The sequence below is a fragment of the Mustelus asterias genome, chromosome 3 (genome assembly GCF_964213995.1).
Source record: "Mustelus asterias chromosome 3, sMusAst1.hap1.1, whole genome shotgun sequence".
Taxonomy (NCBI): Eukaryota; Metazoa; Chordata; class Chondrichthyes; order Carcharhiniformes; family Triakidae; genus Mustelus; species Mustelus asterias.
In genome coordinates, this window is record NC_135803.1 from 153,388,302 (window position 1) to 153,415,721 (window position 27,420).

Consider the following 27,420-nt stretch of genomic DNA (forward strand, 5'->3'; position numbering starts at 1 on the left):
ACATTGTTTCGTTTCTTAAAGACTTGATTAGTTGTAAGTATTCGCATTCCAACCATTATTCATGTAAATTGAGTCTGTGTCTTTATAAGCTCTGTTTGTGAACAGAATTCCCACTCACCTGAAGAAGGGGCTAAGAGCTCCGAAAGCTTGTGTGGCTTTTGCTACCAAATAAACCTGTTGGACTTTAACCTGGTGTTGTTAAACTTCTTACTGTGAGGCATCAGTGTTAACCACTGTGCCACCTTGCTGCTCTGGATGCAGGGATGATGTTTCCTATGGCTGCGGTGCACCTAGTAGGATATGGGTTGGGCCATGTAGGATTGAGATGAGGAAAAAACTCTTCACTCAGAGGGTGGTGAATGTGTGGAATTCTCCACCACAGAAAGCTGTCGGGGCCAAATCACTGAATATAAATAGGCAGGAAATAGATGGCTTTCTAGTCAATAAAGACATCAAGGGGTATTTGGAGAGTGCTGGAATATGGTGTTGAGATAGAGGAACAGTCATGATTATATTGAATGGCGGAACAGGTTCGAAGGGCTGAATGGCCTACTCCTGCTCCGAGGTTCAATGTTTCAAATGTTTCAAATAGTTTCAACTGTTAACAAGAAGAAAATAATTTTCATTTGACTGTAGTTTGTAAATCATTTGTGGGAAAGTTCCAAACTGCATCTTGAAGCTTCCTGTCAAACGGTACACCCACTTCGACTGGTATGTTACTTCAAGAGGAACATCAAAGGGAAATTCAACCTCTAGACATTAGAATCAAAGAGAATAGGATCGAGTGTATGAAGAGTCTCAAGTGGCTGCTTGCTCAGAGCAAACACTCTCTAATGAAACTGGTGAAGGTGATCACATAATTCTGAATGACATAAAGAGACAGATCTGTCTCTGAAACAATCTTCACTATTTTTTTATTGCATCAATGAATACGCAGGCTGCAAAAGTTGGATCTTTCTAACCCCACTTTCGGCACGACACCACACAACCCTGCCACAGCAACCTCTGCAAAATGTGCCGGATCATCGACACAGAAACCACCATCACACGTGAAGACACCATCCTCCAGGTACACGGTACATACCCTCGCGACTCGGCCAACGTGGTCTACCTGATACGCTGCAGGAAAGAATGTCCCGAGGCGTGGTACATCGGCGAGACCATGCAGACGCTACAACAACGGATGAACGGATACCATTCGACAATCGCCAGGCAGGAGTGTTCCCTTCCTGTTGGGGAACACTTCAGCAGTCAAGGACATTCAGCCGCCGATCTTCGGGCAAGCGTTCTCCAAGGCGGCCTTCACGACACACGACAATGCAGAATCACTGAGCAGAAACTGATAGCCAAGTTCCGCACACATGAGGACGGCCTCAACCGGGATCTTGGGTTCATGTCACACTATCTGTCACCCCCACGACTTGCCTGGGTTTGCTAAATCTCACTAACTGTCCCAGCTTGAGACAATTCACACCTCTTAACCTGTGCTTAACCCTCTCTCCACACACACTGTTTGTCCCTGTAAAGACTCGCATTCCAACCATTCTTCACATTCCAATCTATAATTATCTTGCAATTGTGTCTTTGCCTATATATGCCGTGTTTGTGAACCTGCCTCCACTCACCTGAGGAAGGGGCAGTGCTCCAAAAGCTTGTGATTCCAAATAAACCTGTTGGACTTTAACCTAGTGTTGTGAGACTTCTTACTGTGCCCAATTTTTGCAGTCACTATTCTGATAGGTTTCAGCTAATTAGAGTGCAGAATAGAATCCCTACAGTGCAGAAGGAGGCCATTCAGCCCATTGAGTCTGCACCGACTCTCCGACAGAGCATCCCATTCAGGCCCTATTCCCATGACCCCATGTATCAACCCCGCTAATCCTCCCAACTCTGGACACTAAGGGGCAATTTACCATGGCCAATCCACCTAGCCTGCACGTCTTTTAGACTGTGGGAGGAAACCGGAGCACCCGGAGGAAACCCACGCCGACACGAGGAGAACGTGCAGACTCCACACACAGTCACCCAAGGCTAGAATTGAACCCGGGTCCCTGGTGCCGTGAGGCAGCAGTGCTAACCACTGTGCCATCGTGCCACCCACACTGCCATTACATAGAAACATGTATATTACTGAATTAGAACATAAATGGGAAGTAATGATCCCCAAGATTACCAATACATTGGGTGTTAGGAGTGGACCCCAGGAACTCTTTGCTTTAGTCTGGTCAGTGGGAGGCACAATAAGGTTCGGAAAGACAAACTGGTCAGTCTATCAACCATTGCACTCCCTCCAAGGCAAACACTCCCTCCCTTCGGTACGGAGAACAAAGCTGTGAAAAGTACTTCATGTGCACTCTCGCTAACGCCCTACAGATCCCTCCTCATTCTTCTGAACTCCAGCGAGTACAAACCCGAACTGTTCAACCGCTCCTCATACGACAGCCCTTTCATCTCTGGAATCACTCTGGTGAACATTTTCTGAATTACCTCCAGTGCCACCACATTCTTCCTCAGGTAAGGAGATCAAAACTGGACACAATACTCCAGCTGTGGTCTCACCAAGGCCTTACCCAATTGTAACAACACTTCTTTCCTTTCAAAAGATAGGTTTTCAGGAGTGATTTAAAGGAGGAAAGCGAGGTAGAGAGGTGGTGAGGTGTAGGGAGGGAGGGTCAGAGCTTGGGCCCAGTAAATTGAAGGCACGACCGCCATCTTGGGGCTTCACAAGAGGCCGCCGCCCATCGAGAATTCGGTGAACCGCCAGTTCTGGTCTCTTGCATATGTTAGAGTTCTCTTGAGTAACAGCAATCTAAAGGCACTCAGTCAGCTCCTTACACAAACTGCGCTGGACACCATGCATCCAACGCAAGGTCTTTAATTACTTGTGCACAAGGAGAACTCTCTACGGCCAAATCAGATTGACTGGAGCGATTCTGAGGTTACAGAGAAACAGCTCAGGAGTTATAGTCAATTACAGCAAATCAGGAACAAGAGGTTTTTCACATCTTTCATTGACATACCTGTCCACCAATCATAGCATAGCCTTTTGCCCTTTCTTATCCAAGAGAAAACCAATCCTTCATTAGCATAATATGTCCCCATATCTTGCTATTTGATAATCGCCATGGTAACTTGTTCTTTGTTTTCACCCTGCTGTCCCAACCTGGAATGCCGTGTTTATGGAACAAGGTTTTAGATACACTCGCTTACCCTGCATACGTCAGTGTTGGCCTTACTGAAGGCCTGACTGAAGGCCGTGTTTGGCTAATAATCATTTCCCCATTACTTGACAGAGGGTATTTTTTTGACAATTATGGAATTTTAATTTTCACAATTGTTGTAAGCTAACTTCCACAATTACCCCCCCCCCCCTACCTGGCTTCCTTCACCTCAGCACTGACAACCCTTCCTTCAGGGGTCCAGACATTGCAATCGCAGCCCTGAACCTTTCAGCCTCTCCACCTGTAACGATTTCAATCAGGCAATTGAGGTGGGCCTGCTTGAATATGAACTCCCTGATTAAAGGCCAAATTGGTGGTCCAATCAGGGAGCCCCATGTTCTGTCGTTAAACAGGCGTGTCAGTTCCTCTGGCACTCCGGATGTGGACTGCTCACTGAGAACACTCTGTATTGTGTTGTTGGATCTTGTAAATAAAGGAATTTTGCTGCAGGGACTTCCACCTCCAAGGACTTATTACAGCACCCCTCTCTCTCTCTTCCTCTCAGACTCCCTCATATCCCAGTACTCCTCACCATCAGGTTAGCCGCTGATGAAGCATCTTTCAATGTATAGCTGCAGAAATGCAGGTTATCGCTGATTCTCATCCTCGCCGCCTAAATTGGACTCCATCTGACTGTAAACAACCTACACACAATGAGGGTTTGAGTGATCCCAAATCAAGCCAGGATGGCCAAAGATAGTAAAGTTTATTTATTAGTCACAAGTAAGGCTTACATTAACACTGCAATGAAGTTACTGTGAAATTCCCCTAGTCGCCACACTCCAGCGCCTATTCGGGTCAGTGCACCCTAACCAGCACATCTTTCAGACTGTGGGAGGAAACCGGAGCACCTGGTGGAAACCCACGCAGACACGGGGAGAATGTGCAAACTTCATACAGACAGTGACCCAAGCCAGGAATCGAATCCCGGTCCCTGGCGCTGTGAGGCAGCAGTGCTAACCACTGTGCCGCCATAGGGTAATTGGCACAAAACGTGCCATGGGTTCCGAGAGAGTGTCACGTTGGCAGAGTTGCTGTTTTTCCATTTGAGATCTTAAACCAAGGGCATTTCTGTCATCACAGATGGACATTAGTGCAGCGGGCCAGGAGATTTCAACGGGGCCGGATTAGCGCGATCCTCGCTGAGTGTATGGCCCCGAGCATGTCCCCCCCCCACGCCAAAATAGGCACAGAGCTGCATTAGTTATTCAGGAGGACATTTCAATGCCATTTAAATATAATTAGCGGGCTCAGGACTCAAGTCTCTGGGCCCGCTAGCCTGTCCCCACTGCCAGGAGTAGTTCACTCCAGCGGGGTTTAGTATAGCTCCCCAGCTCCCCACGAGCTGGTGGCATGACTCCACTGGACTGAATGGAGGGGAGGTAGGGGGAAATCGGGACCCCCCGCCCCCCGTGGTCTCTGCAGTGCACAGAGTGTTGGAGATTCTTTTTTAAACTCCCCCTGAAAGAAAACAGCGGGATTTACTCCAGGTTTCAGGCAAATTTGACACTTAGAACGTTTTTGGGAGAATCACCCCCTAAAAATCCCCCCGAGCTATTTGAAGATGGCCTGGGGAATTCTCCCCCATGTCATCATCCCATTGAAGAACAAAGAACAAAGAGAAGTACAGCACAGGATCAGGCCCTTCGGCCCTCCAAGCCTGTGCCGATCCTGGTACCCCAACTAAACAAAAAAATACCTTCTGCCCTCACTCGGTCTGTATCCCTCTATTCCCTCCCTATTCATGCACCGATCCAGATGCCTCTTAAATGTTGCTAATGTGCCTGCTTCCACCACCTCCTCTGGCAGTGCGTTCCAGACACCCACCATTCTCTGTGTGAAAAACTTCCCCCACACATCTCCCTTAAACTTTCCCCTCTCACCTGTGCCCCCTTGTAATTGACACTTCCACCCTGGGAAATTGGATGGAGGAGAAGCTTCAAAAGGGCTGAATGGCCTCCGATTGCTCCTATATCCTATCCTCCAAATAATCTGGACACCCCATCCACAAAGAATCCCAGACAAACGCAGCTCTAACACTCAAGAAGCTCCACATCATAGAATCATAGAACAGAATCATCGAATTCCTACAGTGCAGAAGGAGGTTATTCGGCCCATCGAGTCTACCCTGACAATCCCAACCAGGCCCTATCCCCATAACCTCAGGTATTTACCCTTCTAATCCCCCTGACGTTAAGGGGAAATTTAGCATGGCCAATCAACCTAACCCACACATCTTTGGACTGTGGGAGGAAACCGGAGCACCCGGAGGAAACCCACGCAGACACGGGGAGAATGTGCAAACTCCACACAGTCACCCAAGGCCGGAATTGAACCCGGGTCCCTGGTGCTGTGAGGCAGCAGTGGTAACCACTGTGCCACTGTGCCACCCCACGACAAAATGACCCTTTTGACTAGCACCCCATCCACCACCTTCAACATCCATTCCCTCCACCACCGATGCACAGTGGCAGCAGTGTGCTACAAGATGCACTGCAGGAACTCACCAAGGTTCCTTAGGCATCACTTTCCAAACCCATGACCACTCCCACCTAGAGGAAGAGCAGCAGATACCTGGGAACGCCACCACCTGGAGGTTCCCCTCCAAGCCACTCACCCTCCCGACTTGGAAATATATCACCGTTTCTTCACTGCCACTGGGTCAAAATTCTGGAACTCCTTCCCTAACGGCATTGTGGGTGTACCTACACCACACGGACTGCAGTGGTTCAAGAAGGCGACTCACCCAACAACTTCTGACGGGCATTCAGCGATGGGTAATAGACGGTGGCCTAGCCAGCGATGCCCACATCGCTAAATGAACATTAAAAAAAATAACTCTCGGACAAAATCACTGAAATATATTAGATTGTTATTTATGGGAGCTTCCTGGAGACAAATACAAAAGTCTGAGGTCATAGAAATCATAGAAACCCTACAGTGCAGAAGGAGGCCATTCGGCCCATCGAGTCTGCACCGACCACAATCCCACCCAGGCCCTACCCCCACATATTTTACCCGCTAATCCCTCTAACCTACGCATCTCAGGGACAATTTTTAACCTGGCCAATCAACCTAACCCGCACATCTTTGGACTGTGGGAGGAAACCGGAGCACCCGGAGGAAACCCACGCAGACACGAGGAGAATGTGCAAACTCCACACAGACAATGACCCGAGCCGGGAATCGAACCCGGGACCCTGGAGCTGTGAAGCAGCAGTGCTAACCACTGTGCTACCATGCCGCCCTCATGTACCAACCGACTCAAGAACAGCTTCTTCCCTGCTGCTGCCATCAGACTTGTGAATAGACCTATCTCGCATTAAGTTGATCTTTCTCTACACCCGAGCTATGACTGCAACACTACATTCTGCATTCTCTCCTTTCCTTCTCTATGAATGGTATGCTTTGTCTGTATAGCACGCAAGAAGCAATATTTTTCACTGTATATTAATACATATGACTATAATAAATCAAATCAAATCAAATACATTGCAAGAGTGACAATATGCCCAAACACCACTGCGGATGTAAGGTTCTGTGGTGCATCCTGAGGCTGTAGAAGGTGCTACATAAATGCAAGCCTTCCTTTTTAATCAACTCAATTCCTTCAGCCAACATTTGCAAACATGGCTGTCTCCAGGTACATCCTGTTTAAAGCCGCAGGCCTCATTAACGAGGTCTCAGGATGTGTAGATATCAGTGATGCCCGTGGAGGAACATGCTTTCTTTAATTTGCTGGGTGTACCTTTAATGTTTGCAGGGTTGTCGATGACAAAATTCCCATTCCACACAACAGAGAGATCCACAGGAAGGTCGCTGATGTCGTTTCCTTCATAAGTGTACTGGAAGAAAAAGACAAAGTGGGATTAGCAAGTGTGGGTGTCTACTGTTGCATTCCACGAAACGGCAGCACTTACTGAGTAACCCTGAATGCGTTAGCAGCTTCGCTAACAACCAGCTCCTTTACTCGTGCTAGAACCAACATACACTCATAAAGCGGGGACCCATCGTCTGCAAACAAAAGGAATCTGTTCAAACCTGGTGCCTTTTGGAATTACCCGGGAGCCAATAGTTCCCCATTGCTTTCCACGTGGCAATGTCTCGGCCAATCAAAGTCGACTTACCTACCAATCAACACCCTGTAGCACAAACTGGCGTGATCCTTTGAAATTTGGCATTCTTGCATTTGTCCTGATGAGTTTCGGCAACATGTTGCTCTTTTCAGCCATACAGAAGGAGGGGTGCATTAGCCTCGTGACTATGGGAGGCGTTCATTGGAGGGAGCAAGCCCCTCATCCTATCTGATTTACAAGAATCACCTCATTACTGTTTGAGAAGGTGTTGCAGGGCATAAAATGGCCACCCCATTTTTCAAGGAGTGACACAAGCACGGATGGGCTTAATATTTTAAGTTTTAAAGTTTACTTATTAGTGTGACAAGTAAGGCTTACATTAACACTGCCATGAAGTTGCTTTGAAAATCCCCTCGTCGCCACACTCCGGGCCTGTTCGGGTACACTGAGGGTGAATTTAGCATGGCCAATGCACCTAACCAGCACGTCTTTCAGACTGTGGGAGGCATGGTGGCACAGTGGTTAGCACTGCTGCCCCAGGGACCCAGGTTTGATTCCCGGCTTGGGCCACTGTGTGGAGTTTGCACATGTCCCTGTGTCTGCGTGGGGGAGTGAAAACCTCCCAATGCACTATGTACCCTTGACATAGTGCACTGGGAGTTAGGGTGCATGCGCAATAGCACCCACTAGCAGGCTGCAGCTGGCTTCCCGGCATGAATAGACTCTGTCCACGCCCCCTAATGGCGAGAACCACACTTTGCTCTATTTTTTATTCAGTGCCATAAGGTAGCATCTGGGGCCTCACCCAGAAAATGGGCCCGATTCTCTCCCGTTTCATGCTCATTCGGCACTTGGAATTGTTTTGGTAAGATCGTCCCCAGACTGTCCTTTCATGATAAGATACTGAAGGTTACTTTATTGCTGTTTTGTTTTATTCTGCCACTGCCCCCTCACTCAACAACAGTAGGTCTGCCACTCACCTCAGCTCATAACTGAAGGCTGCCCCTCCCACCTTGAACCTGTGCCCTCCCCTTGTAATTGACACTTCCACCCCGGGAAATTGGACGGAGGAGCAGCCTCAAAGGGGCAGAATGGCCTCCTGCTGCTCCTCCGTCCTGTGCTCCAATATGTGGAGGAAGAATGGAGAAGGAAGGAGGACGTCGCGTTTCAGTTAAATGCCATTCTGGAATGTGCTTTGCAAATCAGATTGTGCAGTGACCGTACTCGGATTTGCAGCTTCAGATTTTTCTCTGTGTTGAATTATCTCATCAAACAGGCCGGTGACATCAGGAGAGATCCGGTTTAAACAATACACACCAGCCAGTGTTTGTCGTTTATTTAACTGGCACCTGGCCATCCCTCTAGCTTGTCTCCAACATGCAACCCGCCCCGAATGAGAAGAATCGGGGGGGGGGGGGGCGCAGTGCGGTGGAGGTTTAGCGCCCACGGTTTGAAGGGCGGAAGGAGGTTGTGCCCCGGTGCGCAAGTCGGCCATGTGCAAAAATTCTGTTCCCAGCCCGAAGGTGGAAAGAAAGCCTGGTGTTTATATCGTGCTTCGCACAATCACCGGACACCTCAAAGCACTTCATAGCCAATGAAATACTTTTGGAATGCAGTCACAGGAAGTGCGGCAGCCAATTTGTGCACAGCAAACCAGGACCCCTCCGTTTAAGAAATACAAATTCCACCCTTCGCCAACCACCGCCCCCCCCCCCCACCCCCCCCCCCCCCCCCCCCCCCGCCCACAACCCCCCCCCTTTCATGGATACCCTGACGGCCTCCGGGATGGATTGGACAGACACCAGCATTCACATGGTACCCCAGTGGACGTACCTCATGCTTAAGCCGAGGCAACGAGTGGGGTGCAAGGTGTGTGTGCATGGTACATGTGTGTGCAGCGCACGCATGTGTGTGCAGGGCACTTGCGTGTGTTTATGGTACGTGTGTGTGTGTGTGTATGTACTGGTATGTGTGCGCACTTATGTGTGTGCACAGTACGGATGTCCGAGGTAGGTTCTTTACGCAGAGAGTGGTTGGGGTGTGGAATGGACTGCCTGCAGTGATAGTGGAGTCAGACACTTTAGAAACATTTAAGCGGTTATTGGATAGGCACATGGAGCACACCAGGATGATAGGGAGTGGGATAGCTTGATCTTGGTTTCAGATAAAGCTCGGCACAACATCGTGGGCCGAAGGGCCTGTTCTGTGCTGTACTGTTCTAAGTCTAAGTGTGTTCATGATACATGTGTGTGTGTGTGTGTTTGTGTGTGTGTGTACTGGTATGTGTGTGCACTTGTGTGTGTGTGGATGGTACGTGTGTGTGTGTGTGCAGGGTACATGTGTGCACTTGTATGCGTGTAGGGTAGGGATGTGAGAGAGATTGTATGTGCGTGTGCAGAATATGTATTGCAGCCAAGCCTATCCTCTCAGATGTGTGCACTGAGCCACCTTCCAGGCCAGGTCACTGGTTGCCGCCAGGTTTAGTAACCTATCTGGTGCTGTGGCCAATTCCAGACTCCTTTCTGTTGACCCAGCACAGATCAGGGAGTGAACATGGAAATTCCCTGGCCTCTATCACTCAGTAGCACAGGAGAGGTTCATCTAACCAGAACTACCACTCTCAGCAATAACCATTCCTCGCAAAACCCATATCCCTGTACCCTGTGCTGAATCAGAAATTGGTGCAATTTCCTTTTGAATATGGTCTGAATTATGATTTCCAACACTAGGTGGCAGACTAGTACAAGAATTCACTAAGCTCCAGTTAAACTGCGTACAACTCCCTTAGATCCGGCTTATCTGGTTTAGCTCAAAACATCTCCCTAAATGCACCTTATTGGTGTCTGTAAAACTTCAGGGTGTGTGTGTGAGAGAACGAGAGAGAGAATGAGAGAGAGAACGAGAGAGAGAATGAGAGAGAGAGAGAGAGAGAGAATATGAGACAGAACGAGAGAGAACGTGACGGAGAGAATGTGACAGAATGTGAGAGAGAGAACGTGAGTGAGAGAACGAGAGAAAGTGAGAGAGAACGAGTGAGAGAATGAGAGAGAGAGAGAATGTGGGAGAGAATGTGAAAGAGAGAGAGAGAGAATGAGAGAGAGAATGTGAGGGAGAACGAGAGAGAGAGAGAATGAGAGAGAGAGAATGTGAGAGAGAGAGAGAATGTGAGGGAGAACGAGAGAGAGAGAGAATGAGAGAGAGAGAATGTGAGAGAGAGAGAATGTGAGGGAGAACGAGAGAATGAGAGAGAGAGAATGTGAGAGAGAGAGAATGTGAGGGAGAACGAGAGAGAGAGCGTGAGAGAGAATGAGAGTGAGAGAATAAGAGAAAGTGAAAGGGAAGGTGCGAAGTGAGAAAGAGAAAGTGAGAAAGAGAATGAAAGAGAGGAAATGCGAGGGACAGATCAAACACAGAAGCAAGGGAGACCATCAAATAAAACATAAAGACAGAAGGAGAGAGAAAAACAGGAACAGTTAAAAAGAGAGAAAAGATAGAAAGGGTAACAGAAGTGAATGGCGGGGAATGAAGAGAGGGAAAGCGTGATGTTTGTGGAGATGGGTACACAGTGTAACAGAGTGCAGGTGGATGAATATTCCACAATGTTGGCCTGTTCCTCTTGACTCTGGTGATGATTCTCCACTTGGCCACCTCATGGACACGAGTAGACAACGTGAAGAGTGATCAGCTCGACATCAACACCTCAGCCAGGAAGCAGGGTTAGGTGTTCAGTCACAGGGGTTTAAGGTGGGGGAGGATCTCGCAGTGTTCAGTACTAAGACCCACGTTAGTCCGATTTCCAGTCAGATGGTGGTGCGTGAAAGTAGACACTAATACCTTTCTTGATAATAGGTTTATTTACAGAATGTAGCATTACATGCCTCCTTAGACCATAAGACATAAGACATAGGAGCGGAAGTAAGGCCATTCGGCCCATCGAGTCCACTCCACCATTCAATCATGGTTGATTTCAACTCCATTTACCCGCTCTCTCCCCATAGCCCTTAATTCCTCGAGAAATCAAGAATTTATCAATTTCTGTCTTGAAGACGCTCAACGTCTCGGCCTCCACAGCCCTCTGTGGCAATGAATTCCACAGACCCACCACTCTCTGGCTGAAGAAATTTCTCCTCATCTCTGTTCTAAAGTGACTCCCTTTTATTCTAAGGCTGTGCCCCCGCGTCCTAGTCTCCCCTGTTAATGGAAACAACTTCCCTACGTCCATCCTATCTAAGCCGTTCATTATCTTGTAAGTTTCTATCAGATCTCCCCTCAACCTCCTAAACTCCAATGAATATAATCCCACGATCTTCAGACGTTCATCGTATGTCAGGCCTACCATTCCTGGGATCATCCGTGTGAATCTCCGCTGGACCCGCTCCAGTGCCAGTATGTCCTTCCTGAGGTGTGGGGCCCAAAATTGCTCACAGTACTCCAAATGGGGCCTAACCAGTGCTTTATAAAGCCTCAGAAGTACATCCCTGCTTTTGTATTCCAAGCCTCTTGAGATAAATGACAACATTACATTTGCTTTCTTAATTACGGACTCAACCTGCAAGTTTACCTTTAGAGAATCCTGGACTAGGACTCCCAAGTCCCTTTGCACTTTAGCATTATGAATTTTGTCACCGTTTAGAAAATAGTCCATGCCTCTATTCTTCCTACTTACCAACCCCCATGTCCCAGCAAGCTCTCTTTATAAATGCTTGGGTATCTTAACCAGGTAGGGTTAGGGTGAGGTGTGGTGTACCAACACCACAGGGATTGCAGCGGTTCAACATGGCAGCTCACCACCACCTTCCTGAGGACAATTAGGGATGGGCAATAAATGCTGGCCCAGCCAGCGACACCCACATCCCATAAAAAAATACAATGAACATCCCATTCACAACACATTCAAACAGTGGTCAGTGCCACAGAGGTTGAGCTCAGTTGGGTCGAGGTGTTGGGATTGAAGATGTCACCTTCGGGGATGCGGAGGGTGGGATGGGTAAGGGGCAGGAGAGAGCGTGAGGTGAGGCAGGGAGGAGGTGGGAGGGAGGCTTCCAGCTAATCACTGACCCATGTCCAAAGATGTGGAGGTTAAGTTGATTGGCCGTGCAAAATTGACCCGAGTGTCAGGGGGATCAGCAGGGTAAATGAGGGTTACGGGAATAGGGCCTGGGTGGAATTGTGGTTGGTACAGACTTGATGGGCTGAATGGCCTCCTTCTGTACTCTCGGGATTCTATGTCGGAAGGGAAGAGTTTGGAAGTGAAGAGTTGGCATTTGCTCACCCCCTCCGCGCATCCCAAACCTCATCCTCTGCTTCTGAAGAGCAAACTGGCACCAACACTCAAGAGGAGCCAAATTTGTGCACAGCAAGATCCCACAGCAACTCAAACAAAAGATCGGTCCGTTTTTTGATGGACCTTGGCTGAGACACAAGTAGCCCATCGCCATGGGATCCAATACCCGGAGAGGGAGAGAGAAGGATCTTTGGGTTTAATAGCTGATGTGGCGAATCCAAACATTACAGCGCAGCGTCAAGTCCCAGACCTCAGTCTGGTTAATGCGTTCACAGTCCTTGGACACCTCAAACTGACACCCAACGGACACTCGGGCGCGGCTGTAAACACGTACAACAACTGCCTTCTGTAAAATATTCCAAAACACTCCACTGGCACGGTGATTAGCACTGCTGCTTCACAGCGCCAGGGCCCCGGGTTCAATTCCGGACTTGGGTGACTGTGCAAAGCTTGCACCTTCTCCCCGTGTTGCGTGAGTTTCCTCCCACACTCCAAAGGTGTGCAGGTGAGGTGGATTGGCCATGCTAAATTGCTGCTCAGCAACAAAAGGATAACTGGCATTGAACCCCATCACCCCCCTGGCCATTCCCCACCTCCCATCGACATTCATAGCCCAGCCTCGCCCGAGGTGAAAGACAGAATGTCCAGGAAGCCCAGCAGTCATGGAGGACCACCGCCAAGCCCCTACTCTGGGACACCCCACCCCCCCCCCCCTCTCCCTGCCAACCCTTTGCTCTGGGACAACAACCCACCACCCCCCCCCCCCCCCCCCAACCACCTGCTCTGGGACACGCGCACACACACCTCCACCAACCCCCCCCCCCCCCGCCACAACTGCCAACCCCCTGCTCTGGGACACCCCCGCCCCCCCGGCCAACCCCTTGCTCTGGGACAACCCCCCCCTCTCCCCGCCAACCACCTGCTCTGGGGCACGCACACACACACACACACACCTCCACCAACCCCCCCCCCCCCCCCCCCACAACCGTCAACCCCCTGCTCTGGTTCACCCCCCCCTCCCTCCCTGCCAATCCCCTGCCCTGGGACACACAACTCCCAACCCCCTGCCCACCCTCTGCTCTGAGGCACCCACCTCCTCCACCCCCCCACCCCACCCCACCCCCCCCCCCCCCCCTCCACCCCCACCCTCCGCTAACCCCCTGCTCTGGGACACACACTCCCATGACACCCCCTCCCCCAACCCCTCTCCCTATGTCAGTTGCCGCCTTCAAAACGGAGCACAGGCAAAACCCAGCAAAGAGTGGTGTCGAGGTCGAACGCAGCGCCATCCCAATGATTTCAGATCATCTCCTGTTAAATCGTCTTTCAGGACTCGGCTCAGCGCACACTGCCTAGCATCCGATCAATAGGCCCAGGGAAGCTGGAATTTTTGCTGACAGTTAATGACCTCCTTCAGAGAGGAATTCGAAGCCACTTTAAAGAAAATGACAGTCGTGTCAGAAGAGATTAAATGAATGATTCATGCCTTGAATCCATCAAGAGGAACATAAGCCCCAATAATAACTTGCAACAATGGAGTCACTCAGGATAATGCACTGTTATGGGATATCCCGCAGACTAAACAGCAGCAATAGATCCACTTCTAAAAGTTACTCCTCGTCCTCTCTTCCCGTGTCATATCCTTGCTCCTCCCATGAAACCAGGGACGGCACAGTGGTTAGCGCTGCTGCCTCACAGCACCAAGGACCCAGGTTCGATTCCCGGCCTCGGGTCACTGTCTGTGTGGAGTCTGCACATTCTCCCCGTGCCTGCACAGGCTTCATCCGGATGCTCCGGTTTCCTCCCACAGTCCAAATATGTGCAGGTTAGGTGGATCGACCGTGCTAAATTGCCCTTTAGTGTCCCAAGATGTGCAGGTTGGGGGATTGGCCATGCTAAATTTACCCTAGTGTCCAAATATGTGCAGGTTAGAACAAAGAACAAAGAACAAAGAACAGTACAGCACAGGAAACAGGCCTTCGGCCCTCCAAGCCTGTGCCGCTCCTTGGTCCAACTAGACCAATCGTTTGTATCCCTCCATTCCCAGGCTGCTCATGTGACTATCCAGGTAAGTCTTAAACGATGTCAGCGTGCCTGCCTCCACCACCCTACTTGGCAGCGCATTCCAGGCCCCCACCACCCTCTGTGTAAAAAACGTCCCTCTGATGTCTGAAATACATCAAAAGGTGTATTGGTGGATTGGCCATACTAAATTGCCCCTAGTGTCCGAAGGTGTGCAGGTTAGGAGGATTGGCCATGTTAAATTGCCCCTTTGAATCCAAAGATGTGCAGGTTAGGGGGATTGGCCATGTTAAATTGCCGTTAAGAGTCAGGAGGATTATCAAGGTAAATAGAAGGGATTACAAGGATTGGGTCTGAGTGGGATTGTTGACAGCACAGGCTCTCAATGGGCCAAATGGCCTCCTCCTGCATTTTTGGGATTCTATTTTAAGGGTAGAAAACTGCATTTATATACCTCCTTTCACATCCCCAAAGCCAATGCAGCATTTTTGAGTGTTCCCTGTTGCTTATGACAGACCCAGCAAGCAGTTGATACAAAGCAGCTCTCACACACAACAAACAACAATGAGATTAAGTGCAGCAAGAACAGGGGACGCATCAGTTCTGGACTCGAAATGTTAACTCTGCTTACTCTCTCCTTACGGATGCTGCCAGACTAACTGAGCTTCCCCAGTGCCTCCTGTTCTTGTTACAGATTCCAGCGAACACAGCATTTTGCTTATTGAAAAGATCAAGTGACCAGTTATACAACAATTTGCATTTGTGTAGCTCCTATAATGCAGTAAAGCAGCCTGAGGGAGCGCATTGGAGGTTTATTAAACAAACTTGGACACAGCCGCTTAAGGAAATATTTAGTTTGGTCAACGAGCTACATTTTAAGGAGTGTCTTCAAGGAGGAAGTTGTTTTATTATCTATTTATCAGTGTCACAAACAGGCTTACATTAACACCGCAATGAAGTTACTGTGAGAATCCCCTAGTCGCCACACTCCAGAGCCTGTTCAGGTACACTGAGGGAGAATTTAGCATGGCCAATGCACCTAACCAGCACATGTTTCAGACTGTGGGAGGAAACCAGAGCAGCCGGAGGAAACCCCCGCAGACACGGGGAGAGGTAGTAGAGGCGGGTGCAATTTTGTCTTTTAAAAAGAGTTTAGACAGTTACATGGGTAAGATGGGTATAGAGGGAAATGGGCCAAACGCAGGCAATTGGGACTAGCATAGGGGTTAAAAAAAGGGGCAGCATGGACAAGTTGGGCTGAAGGGCCTGTTTCCATGCTGTAAACCTCTATGACTTTTCACTGTATGTTAATACATGTGACAATAATAAATCAAATCAAATCAAATCAAATCAAAGACTCTAACGTGCAGACTCCGCACAGACAGTGGCCCAAGCCACTGGGGATCGAACTCAGGTCCCTTGTGCTGTGCGGCAACAGTGCTAACCACTGTGCCACCGTGCCGCCCGATCACAGAATCCTGGCACCCAGGAGAGGCCATTCTGCCACTTTTGTCTGTGCTGGCGCTTCAGCAGAGCAATCAAACTCCACCCCCACGCTCATTCTCTATCGCTAAGTGAATTGTTTATCCTTGGAGTTCAGAACAGAACAAGAGGCCAGTGGGACTTCTGCTGAGCTGCACAGCCCAGCCCATTCAGAGGGACAAAGTGTTCCTTAAAACAACTTTTAGACGTGATAAAGGATGATTAGTTTGAAAAGGAGAAGTCCAGCCAGGCGAGAGGTCCAGTTTTGCTGTCTGGCACTGCGTTGCTAACTCAGCAAAGAGCGCACAAAGATCTGTGTAATTGAACAAGAGAAGCAATAAAATAAAGGCCACATGTTACAAAACGACACACTCCAGAGTATTAAAACAGCCTTCACTACCCTTGGAAACAGGTACTTTTGTTATTCATGAGCTGCAGCCTCTTGGAAGGTGAACTGAAGATCGACACTAAGGACATGTAATTTTCGTGGAGACTCAATCTTCAAATGCCAGCCTCTCTCTTCAGATCTTCGATAATCTTCTTGAGGCATTTGTCTCCCCCCCCCACCCCCTACCCCCACCCCACACAACCTATCTTCCATATAAAATCGTACCTCAAGGAGCTGTTGACTGCACTGCATTATCCAGGGGGAGGCCATTCATTTACACATGAAATAACGCACAGGACTTGGCCAAGAAGAGAAACACTGAAGTCTAAGTGAAATTGGCATTTTCAATTTGTCGTCTGACAAGTCTCATTTGCCCATTCTCATCCGCTGGCGTGTATTGAGGCTGCATCTGTCTGGGCCCTTATTGCTGCATCTCCCATTTCATTCTCTGATAAAATATGGAAGGGGTGGGGAGGGAACCGTCAGGCACAGGCAGTCGGCAGGAGGTTTAACCCTCTCTGGAAGAGGCGCAGAGTCAGATCTTCGGATCTGGGGACCCTAGCGGCACGGTGGCACAGTGGTTGACACTGCTGCCTCCCAGCCCCATGGACCCGGGTGCGATCCCCGGCCTCGGGTCACTGTGTGTGTGGAGTTTGCACGTTCTCCCCGTGTCTGCCTGGGTTTCCTCCGGGGGCTCCGGTTTCCTCCCACACTCCAAAGGTGTGCGGGTTAGGCGGATTGGCCACGTTAAATTGCCCCTTAGTGTCAGGGGGACTAGCTAGGGTAAATGCATGGGGTTATGGTGGATTCGCCATGTTAATTTGATCCTTAGTGTCCCAAGATCTGTAGGTTGGATGGATCAGCCATGGTAAATGTGTGAGGTTATGGGGATAGGGCAGAGGGGAAGAGCCTGGATAAGATGCTCTGTCGGAAAGTCAGTGCAGACTCAATGGGCCGAATGGACTCCTTTTGTCATGTCAGGATTCTGTGGATTCTAAAAGGGTCATAGAGACACTCATAGAGTCATAGAGGTTTACTGCATGGAAACAGGCCCTTTGGCCCAACTAGTCCATGCCGCCCTTTTTTTTAAAACCCCTCAGCTAATCCCAATTGCCCACATTTGGCCCATATCCCTCTATACCCATCATACCCATGTAACTATCTAAATGCTTTTTAAAAGATAAAATTGTACCCGCCTCTACTACTACCTTTGGCAGCTTGTTCCAGACACTCACCGCCCTCTGTGTGACAAAATTGCCCCTCTGGACACTTTTGTATCTCTCCCCTCTCACCTTAAACCTATGCCCTCTAGTTTTAGACTCCCCTACCTTTGGGAAAAGATATTGACTATCTACCTTGTCTATGCCCCTCATTATTTTATAGACCTCTATAAGATCACCCCTCAGCCTCCTACGCACCAGAGAAAAAAGTCCCAGTCTATCCAGCCTCTCCCTATAACTCAAACCATCAAGTCCCGGTAGCATCCTAGTAAATCTTTTCTGCACTCTTTCTAGTTTAATAATATCCTTTCTATAATAGGGTGACCAGAATTGCACACAGTATTCCAAGTGTGGCCTTGCCAATGTCTTGTACAACTTCAACAAGACGCCCCAACACTCAGTACCACTACATGGCATAAAAGTGTGGAGTTTGCAGGTTCTCCCCGTGTCTGCGTGGGTTTCCTCCGGATGCTCCAGTTTCCTCCCACAGTCCTAGAGGTGTGCTGGTTTGGTAGATTGGCCATGATAAATTGACCCTAATGTCAGGGGGATTAGCAGGGTAAATGAGGGTTACAGGAATAGGGCCAGGGTGGGATTGTGGTCAGTGCAGGCTCGATGGGCCGAATGGCCTCCTTTTGCCCTGTCAGCATTCTATAATAAAAATAAAAAAATGAGGAGATACTAGTTCAGCTCACCGAAAGCTGAGTCAAACAGATAGATCCTAAGCAGTGTTGTAAATGGCTTACTCTTGCTCCTACGTCCTATGGTCTAATTCTGGTTCCAGACAACTTTATCCCACCCCATCAGCACATGAGCTTATCTAGTTTCCACTTAAGTGTATCTACTCATCTCGAGTGCTCCCTGTGGCAGCACGTTCCATATTTAGTTTAATTCACTCGTGTGATGTGGGCGTCACAGGATAGACCAACATTTATTACCCATCCCTGTTTGCCCTTCAGAAGGTGGTCGTGAGCTGCCTTCTTAAAACACAGTAAGAAGTTTAACAACACCAGGTTAAAGTCCAACAGGTTTATTTGGTAGCAAAAGCCACACAAGCTTTCGAGGCTCTAAGCCCCTTCTTCAGGTGAGTGGGAATTCTGTTCACAAACAGAGCTTATAAAGACACAGACTCAATTTGTCTTTACAATGTGTCTTTATAAGCCCTGTTTGTGAACAGAATTCCCACTCACCTGAAGAAGGGGCTTAGAGCTCCGAAAGCTTGTGTGGCTTTTGCTACCAAATAAACCTGTTGGACTTTAACCTGGTGTTGTTAAACTTCTTACTGTGTTTACCCCAGTCCAACGCCGGCATCTCCACATCATTCTTAAAACACTGCAGACCATGTGATGTGGGTACAGCCAGAGTGCTGTGTAATAGCAAATTACTGCGGATGCTGGAATCTGAAACAAAAACAGAGAATGCTGGAAAATCTCAGCAGGTCTGACAGCCTCTGTGGGGAGAGGATAGAGCCAACGTTTCGAGTCTGAATAACCAAAGGTCATCTGACGGAACGTCATCCAGACTCGAAACGTTGGCTCTCTTCTCTCTCCACAGATGCTGCCAGATCTGCTGAGATCTTCCAGCATCTTCTGTTCTTGTTACATCCACAGTGCTGTTACAGAGGGAATTCCAGGATTTTGGCCCATTTGACCACTCTCTGGGTGACAAAGTTTCCCAGTTGGATTTATTAGCAACGACTGATATTTATGAATCCTAGTTCTGGTCACACGCACGAATTGAAACCACAGGGACACAAGAAACCTCTTTGTCTACCCCATCAAACTCTTCCATAAATCAGGAAGAGGTCTGTCAGGTCAGCCTTCCCTGTGCTACTGAAAAGAGCCCCAGTCTCTTCAGTCTTTCCTGAACGATGGCGATAGACCACTGTTAACAATCTTGGATCTGTGGAGGGTTGGTTCACGGGCTGATTTTAAAGTTATTGTCAAAAGGAGAGGTTACACAAAGGAACAAAATCACGTAGCAAGTAACTGTGAACTGGAATGCACTGCCCGGTAGAAGCAAGGGCAGTAGCATCACCCCAAAGGCCAGTAGATAAACAGCTGAAGCTGAGGAAAGATTTACAGAGCTATGGAGGCAAGAGCAGCGGGTAGGATTGAGTGCCAGGGACCCAGGTTCAATTCCGGCCTTGGGCGATTACCAGTGTGGAGTTTGCACTTTCTCCCCATGTCTGCGTGGGTTTCCTCCGGGTGCTCCGGTTCCTCCAACAGTCCAAAGATGATGGGCCGAACATCCTCATTGTGTGCTGCACAATTTAATAGGATGAGTTTTGATTTGATTTATTATTGTCACATGTCACATAAATTTACTCTTAGTGTCAGGGGGACTACCAAGGGTAAATACCAAGGGATAAGACCATAAGACATAGGAGCAGAATTAGGCCACTCGGCCCATCGAGTCTGCTCCGCCATTCAATCATGGCTGATATTTTTCTCATCCCCATTCTCCTGATTTTTCCCCATTACCCCTGATCCCGTTATCAATCAAGAGCCTATCTATCTCTGAATAAAGACACTCAATGACCTGGCCTCCACAATCTTCTGCGGCAAAGAGTTCCACAGATTTACCACTCTCTGGCTGAAGAAATTCCTCCTCATCTCTGTTTTAAAGGATCATCCCTTTAGCCTGAGGATAGGGGCCTGGGTGGGATTGCTGTCGGTGCAGGCTCGATGGGCTGAATGGCCTCCTTTTGCGCTATAGGATTTCTATGATTCTACGTATTGGTATACAGTGAAAAGTATTGCTTCTTGCGCGCTATATTGACAAAGCATACTGTTCAAAGAGAAGGAAAGGAGAGAGTGGAGAATGTAGTGTTACAGCCATAGCTAGGGTGTAGAGGAAGATCAACTTAATACGAGGTAGGTCCATTCAAAAGTCCGATGGCAGCAGGGAAGAAGCTGTTCTTGAGTCGGTTGGTACGTATCCTCAGACTTTTGTATCTTTTTCCCGACGGAAGAAGGTGGAAGAGAGGATGTCCGGGGTGCATGGGGTCCTTAATTATGCTGGCTGCTTTTCTGAGGCAGCAGGAAGTGTAGACAGAGTCAATGAATGGGAGTCTGGTTTGAGTGATGGACTGGGCTTCGTTTATGACCCTTTGTAGTTTATTGCGGTCTTGGACAGAGCAGGAGCCATACCAAGCTGTGATACATCGAGTATGAGTACTAGTGAGTGCATAAGGAGCAATGCACTCAATAAACTGGTGACGTGCATTACCCCATCTTCAAAATGCAGATCTCGAGTCTGACCTTTCCAAATGAGGTGCTGGGTGCCTGATCTCCAATCATCTCGCTGTCATTTCCTGCACAGCAAAGGTTATTGAGATTGCGATCTAAAGGGCAGGTGTCAAATTCAAAACAAACGGCGGCACTTTCACTTGTCAAAAGACAACAGTAGCAGTCACGTTCTGACGATGAGACATCTCCATGACTGCAATCACTCTTTTACAACATGAAAAATACTTTGATATCGCATCAAGGATTTCGTAAACGTTCGCTTGTGTGGGGATTGACATTTCTCTTGCTCTTTCCACTTCCTGGGCCTGAGAGTCACGAAAGCAGCTACCTGACAGGAAGAGGCTGATTGGTGGAAATTTGGCATGTCAGCTCCAACTCTCACCAGCTTTTACAGATGCACCATAGAAAACATTCTTTCTGGTTGTATCACAGCTTGGTGTGGCTCCTGCTCTGCCCAAGGCAACAAGAAACTACAAAGGGTTGTGAATGTAGCCCAATCCATCACGCAAATCAGCCTCCCATCCATTGACTCTGTCTACACTTCCCGCTACCTCGGAAAAGCAGCCAGCATAATTAAGGACCCCACCCACCTTGGACATTCTCTCTTCCACATTCATCCATCGGGAAAAAGATACGAAAGACTGAGGTCACGTACCAACCGACTCAGGAACAGCTTCTTCCCTGCTGCTGTCAGACTTTTGAATGTACTTACCTTGCATTAAGTTGATCTTTCTCTACACCCTAGCTATGACTGTAACACTACATTCTGCACTCTCTCCTTCCCTTCTCTATGGATGGTATGCTTTGCCTGTATAGCGCGCAAGAAACAATACTTTTCACTGTATACTAACACGTGACAATAATAAATCAAATCAAATCAAATCAAATTGAAGTGCCTGCGCTGTGTAGCAGTCTTCCCTCCTGTTCCTGTCTGCTTCAGAGATCTGGACAACCTACAGCCTTCCAGCATCAAGAAAGACAGTCCAATAGCAACGTGCTGCCCCCAGTCAACTTTCCCAACTTTCGAAGCACCAATCACTTTGGTGTGGCACGGTGGCATAGTGGTTAGCACTGCTGCCTCACAGCACCATGGGCCGAATGGCCTCCTTCTGCACTGTAGGATTCTATGATTCTCCCCCCACCCCGCCGCCCCCCCCCCCCGCCCCCCCCCAACCCCCCGGTTGGGTCAAGGACTGTTTCGCACCCACGGTAAAGAACACAATGCGAACGAGCTTTCGGAAAATGAAATATGTCAAGCTTTCCCTTTCACCCTGCTTCACAACGAGGCAAAGGATTGGAGGATAGGATGGAGTGCTCCAGCGATGTGTGTGTGTGGCAGTAAATAAAGAGAGAGAGACAGAGAGGGCCAAACAATGCCAGTCTTCCAATTAATCAAACTTATTCGTGTCAACCCATACCGGACATGGCCCATCACGAGGATTTGTTTGATGTGATTTTTGTCTAAACAGCCAGAATGAAATAAATTTGTTATCCTCCAACTTATCTCCAAAGCACTCACAATGCAGCAATTCTGTCCACTGGGACTGAGTCCTGTGACACCGTACATTCATTTCACTTTCAACTGAGTACTGGACTCTTTATTTTGCACCTTCAACGATCGCCCCCCCCCCCCCCCCCCATCTTCCAAAGCGGTTGCTCCTTTCTGGGGTACAGCCTGGGCTCCCCTCTCCTTCCCAACCACCAGCATCACCACCTCCCCACCCCATTGTTCCCCATCACCGCCCCCCCCCCCCCCCCGCCCCCCCCGCCGCCCAAATCACCAATCAAATGGGGAACCCTAGGCTATTGGACCATGAGGGGCATCATGGCCAGGCTGCATTTGAACAGCATTGTAACAGAGAGACCTAGGGGTGCAGGTCCATCGTTCCTTGAAAGTTGCGTTACAGGTAGACAGGGTGGTGAAGAAGATGTTTGGCACTCTGGCCTTCATCGGTCAGTGTATTGGGTACAGGAGTTGGGACGTTATGTTACAACTGGACAAGACATTGGTAAGGCCACATTTGGAGTTCTGTGTACAATTCTGGTCATCCTGCTATAGGGAGGATGCGATTAAACTGGAAAGAATACAAAAAAGATTTACAAGGATTTTACCAGGACTGGAAGGTTTGAATTATAAGGAGAGGCTGGATAGGCTGGGACTTTTATCCCTGGAGTGTAGGAGGATGAGGAATCGTGGTAATGTCACTAGGTTAGTAATCCAGAGGCCCAAATTAATGCTCTGGGGTCACAGGTTCAAATTCCAACAAGTCAACTGGTGGATTTTAAATTCCATTAATAAATCTGGAATTATGCAGCAAGTCTCAGTAATGGTGACCATGACAACTATCATCGATTGGTGTAAAAACCCACCTGGTTCACTAATGTCCTTTCGGGAAGGAAATCTGCCGTCCTTACCCTGGTCTGGCCTACACGTGACTCCAGAGCCACAGCAATGTGGTTGACTCTTAACTGCCCTCGGAAATGGCCTGGCAACCCACCAATTTATGGGCAATTAGGGATGGGGAATAAATGTTGGCCTTGCCGGTGGGCGGGGCCCTTCGTGTAGGAATTCACAGGCTGCCTCCCCTGGACAGTGAAAGGTGCTGCTTCACTGCAAGTTCCTCTTCATTCAGATCACCTTCCCAGGTCACCTCAAAGTTTCCTATGCTGTGTTCCTGATTTGATATAAGCCAGCTGACCTCTTGGTAAACTTCCTCCTTTCTGCACTGCACTGTGGAGAAAGCTGTGTGGTGGCACAGGGGTTGGCACTGCTGCCTCACAGCGCCAGGGACCCGGGTTCGATTCCCGGCTTGGGTCACTGTCTGTGCGGAGTCTGCACGTTCTCCCCGTGTCTGTTTGGTTTCCTCCGGGTGCTCCGATTTCCTTCCACAGTTCGCATGACATGCTGGTTAGGTGCATTGGCCATGCTAAATTCTCCCTCAGTGTACCCGAACAGGCGCTGGAGTGTGGCGACTAGGGGATTTTCACAGTAACTTCATTGCAGTGTTAATGTAAGCCTACTTGTGACACTAGTAAAATAAACTGAAAACATAAAACTTAAATCCTTTCAGTAAATTACAATGTTCTCAAATCCTAGGTGCAGGTGTACCCACATTCTATTGGCTCTCACTCTGCAAGTTCTTTCTGTCTGCTTTTTGGGCCACATTATAACCAGTGCGTGAACAGCATCTTGGTGGGCAATTAGCCAGTGCCAACCTGCAGCAACTTCCAGACGGTGACAGATAGGGGCCAAGTTTCCTCCTCCATTCCCCACCAGTGGACACGTGTTTGCTGTTCGGCCAACAAGCTGACACAATGAAGACTAAGACCTCAGCATGGTGGTGGTGGTGGAGACAGTCCATAGGGGTTGCAGGGGCTGGGACAGAAACGCCTGTTGAAGTGGTGATCAGTTGGTACATTGGTAGGTATCTTTGTGATGTTAATCAAGGTCAGAATGATCACACAGACCGCTTTCATAGAATCCTAACAGTGTTAGGAAGGAAGCCATTTGGCCCATCGAGTCTGCACTGACCACAGTCCCACCCAGGCCCTATCTCCAAACCCCCACATATTTACCCTAGCTAGTCCCCCTGATACTAAGGGGCAATTTAGCCTGGCCAATCAACCTAACCCGCACACGTTTGGAGTGTGTGAGGAAACCAGAGCACCCGGAGGAAACCCATGCAGACTCGGAGAGAATGTGTAAACGCCACACAGACAGTGACCCAAGCCGGGAATCGAACCCGGGTCCCTGGCGCTGTGAAGCAGCAGTGCTAACCACAGTGCCACCGTGCCGCTGACTACAAGAGTCAGAGTAAAATCGTGGAACAATGATCGTATCGAAAGAGACCGTACTGCCCATCGAACCCGTACCAGTTCTCTGCCAAAGCAATTCAGCTAGTCCCTCTTCCCTGTCCTTTACCCATCACTTTTGTTTCCCCTCAGATGCATCCAAGGCCGGAACTCTATCACCTCGCCTGGGTGACGGTCCGACAAAGGAACTCTCTGTTGACCCCGGGGTGGGGATTTCCGGTCTCGCTCGAGCGAGGCTGCAAAATCCCGCCCAAACTTCCCTTTGAAAGTCATAATTGAATCTGCACCCCCGCCACACTCTCAGCCAATGTGTTCCATTCCCTCGCTGTGTAAAGTAGTTTGTCATCAGGTCACCTTTGGTTCTTCTCTCAATCATCAGTGCCCTCTGGTTCTCAACTCATCCACCAATGGGAAGCCAGAGTATTTCTCTCTCGAAACTCCTCAGGATTTTGAAAACCTTAATAAGTCACCTCTCAAACTGGGCTTCATTAAGGCACTGAGAAAGGTACAGCCACTGTCCTGACGTAACAAACGTGGCAGCTAGTTTACGCACAGCAAAATCCCTCAATGTGATAATGTCCAGTTCTTGTTTTCATGAAGGTGATAATGTCCATTCTCAATTTCGAGATAGCACCACTGTACTTTCTGCATCGACCTGAACAGGCAGACAGGGCCTCAATTTAGCATCTGACCTGCAAGACGGCATCTCAGACAGTGCAGCACTCCTCTGTACTGCACTGGAGTGATGTGTAGATGCTGGCGTTGGACTGGGGTGAGCACAGTAAGAGTTACCACAACACCAGGTTCAAGTCCAACAGGTTTATTTGGTAGTCTCACCCGATGAAGGAGCAGCGCTCGGAAAGCTTGTGGCTTGTGCTACCAAATAAAACTGTTGGACTTTAACCTGGTGTTGTGAGACTTCTTACTGCACTGGAGTGTCAGCCTTGATATTTTCTGCTTGAATTCTGGAGTGGGACTTGACCCTGAAACCTTTTTCCATTTGATTTGATTTATTATTGTCACATGTATTAGTACACAGTGAAAAGTATTGTTACTTGTGTGCTATACAGACAAAGCATACCGTTCATAGAGAAGGAAAGGAGAGAGTTCAGAATGCAGTGTTACAGTCAAAGCTAGGGTGTAGAGAAAGAGGTAAGTCCGTTCAGAAGTCTGATGGCAGCAGGGAAGAAACTGTTCTTGAGTCGGTTGGTACGTGACCTCAGACTTTTGTGTCTTTGCCCCGACAGAAGAAGTGGAAAAGAGAATGTCTGGGGTGCGTGGGGTCCTTAATTATGCTGGCTGCTTTTCTGGGGCAGCGGGAAGTGTAGACAGAGTCAATGGATGGGAGGCTGGTTTGCATGATGGACTGGGTTTCGTTCACGACCCTTTGTAGTTTCATAGAATCCCTACAGTGCAGAAGGAGGCCATTCAGCCCATCGAGTCTGCACTGACCACAATCCCACCCAGGCCCCATTCCCGTAACACCATGTATTTATCCTAGCTCGCCGCCCTGATACTAAGGGGCAATTTAGCATGGCCAATCCACTTAACCCGCACATCTTTGGACTGGTTTCTTGCAGTCTTGAGCAGAGCAGGAGCCATACCAAGCTGTGATACAACCAGAAAGAATGCTTTCTATGGTGCATCTGTAAAGGTTGGTGAGAGTCGTAGTGGACATGCCGAATCTGTAATAGTTGGTGAGAGTGCTGTGACTCAAGAGACGAGAGTGTTCCCCGCTGAACCAGGGCTAATGCTCAAGAGAGCGCAGAGGGAACTCACCAGATTTTGCTTTCTGAAGTGCCATCTCTTTCCTTTCCATGTTTAAATGTTTTGCACATTCCAAAAAGATAGTGTAAATCTTGCTCGGACACAGGGGTTAGCACGAGCTCTGGATCCAGTCCATTTCAGTTCCGCTGAGATTCTGGCTTCGATTCGATGGCAAATGTGCCAAGGCTGCTTCACCTAGACACTCCCTGGCTGACCCCTTTCATCCAACCCCCTTCCCCGCCGACCCCCTGACAACTAGTTGTCGCAGTGCCATGTTGCCAGGCAATGTGACATTCATTGTGGGAGCTGCAGTCACACACAGGGCACTAAATCCACAGCGCCAATGTTTTGATCTTCAGGAATGCAAGCTAAGATTAGCCAATACAGCCAGCGTGACAGTCTCAGCACAGTGTGTTGCCTCTATCAATAATTTACTGGGATTGAGGAACTTTCAACTTCCAGTCGTGTTACCAGAGACTGTCAATTTACCAAGAGAGCAGAGCGGACAAAAAACAACGTGCAGCTTTGAAATAAAATGCTTCTGCATCGACCTAACCCCCTTCTGCATGTTTCCCAAACGAGTCAAGGTCCTCCCCCCTCCTCCCCCCCCCATCCCACCAGCCCCTATCCCAGCATCTTAAACCCTCTGACATCAAGAGCAAAACACAATGTCCTCTGATAAGCAGGCACAGTTGCTGAGGTTTAAGAGTCGCTCGATGCTTACTGGGGCCCACCCACGGTGCCTGGGGAAGGGCTGGAGTTCATGCTGGGGTTCAGCGTGACCTCAGGAGGCAGGCTGCATCGGTGGATGCTTCTGTCTCTTCAGAGTGCGAGCGGCTGGCTGGTGGATTTTAAACCCCCCCCCCCACAAGCATTTCTGTTAACATTTCCAAAAG

General features: G+C 48.9%; 1 protein-coding gene across 1 annotated transcript in view; it reads right to left on the reverse strand.

Annotated features, from left to right (window-relative positions):
* Positions 1-27,420, reverse strand: part of LOC144491732 (plexin-A1-like) — a 524,825-nt gene that overhangs the window by 153,757 nt on the left and 343,648 nt on the right. The window contains exon 11 of the mRNA XM_078209962.1: positions 6,970-7,066. Coding sequence (XP_078066088.1) covers positions 6,970-7,066 — 97 coding nt within the window. The remainder of the gene's footprint in view (positions 1-6,969; positions 7,067-27,420) is intronic.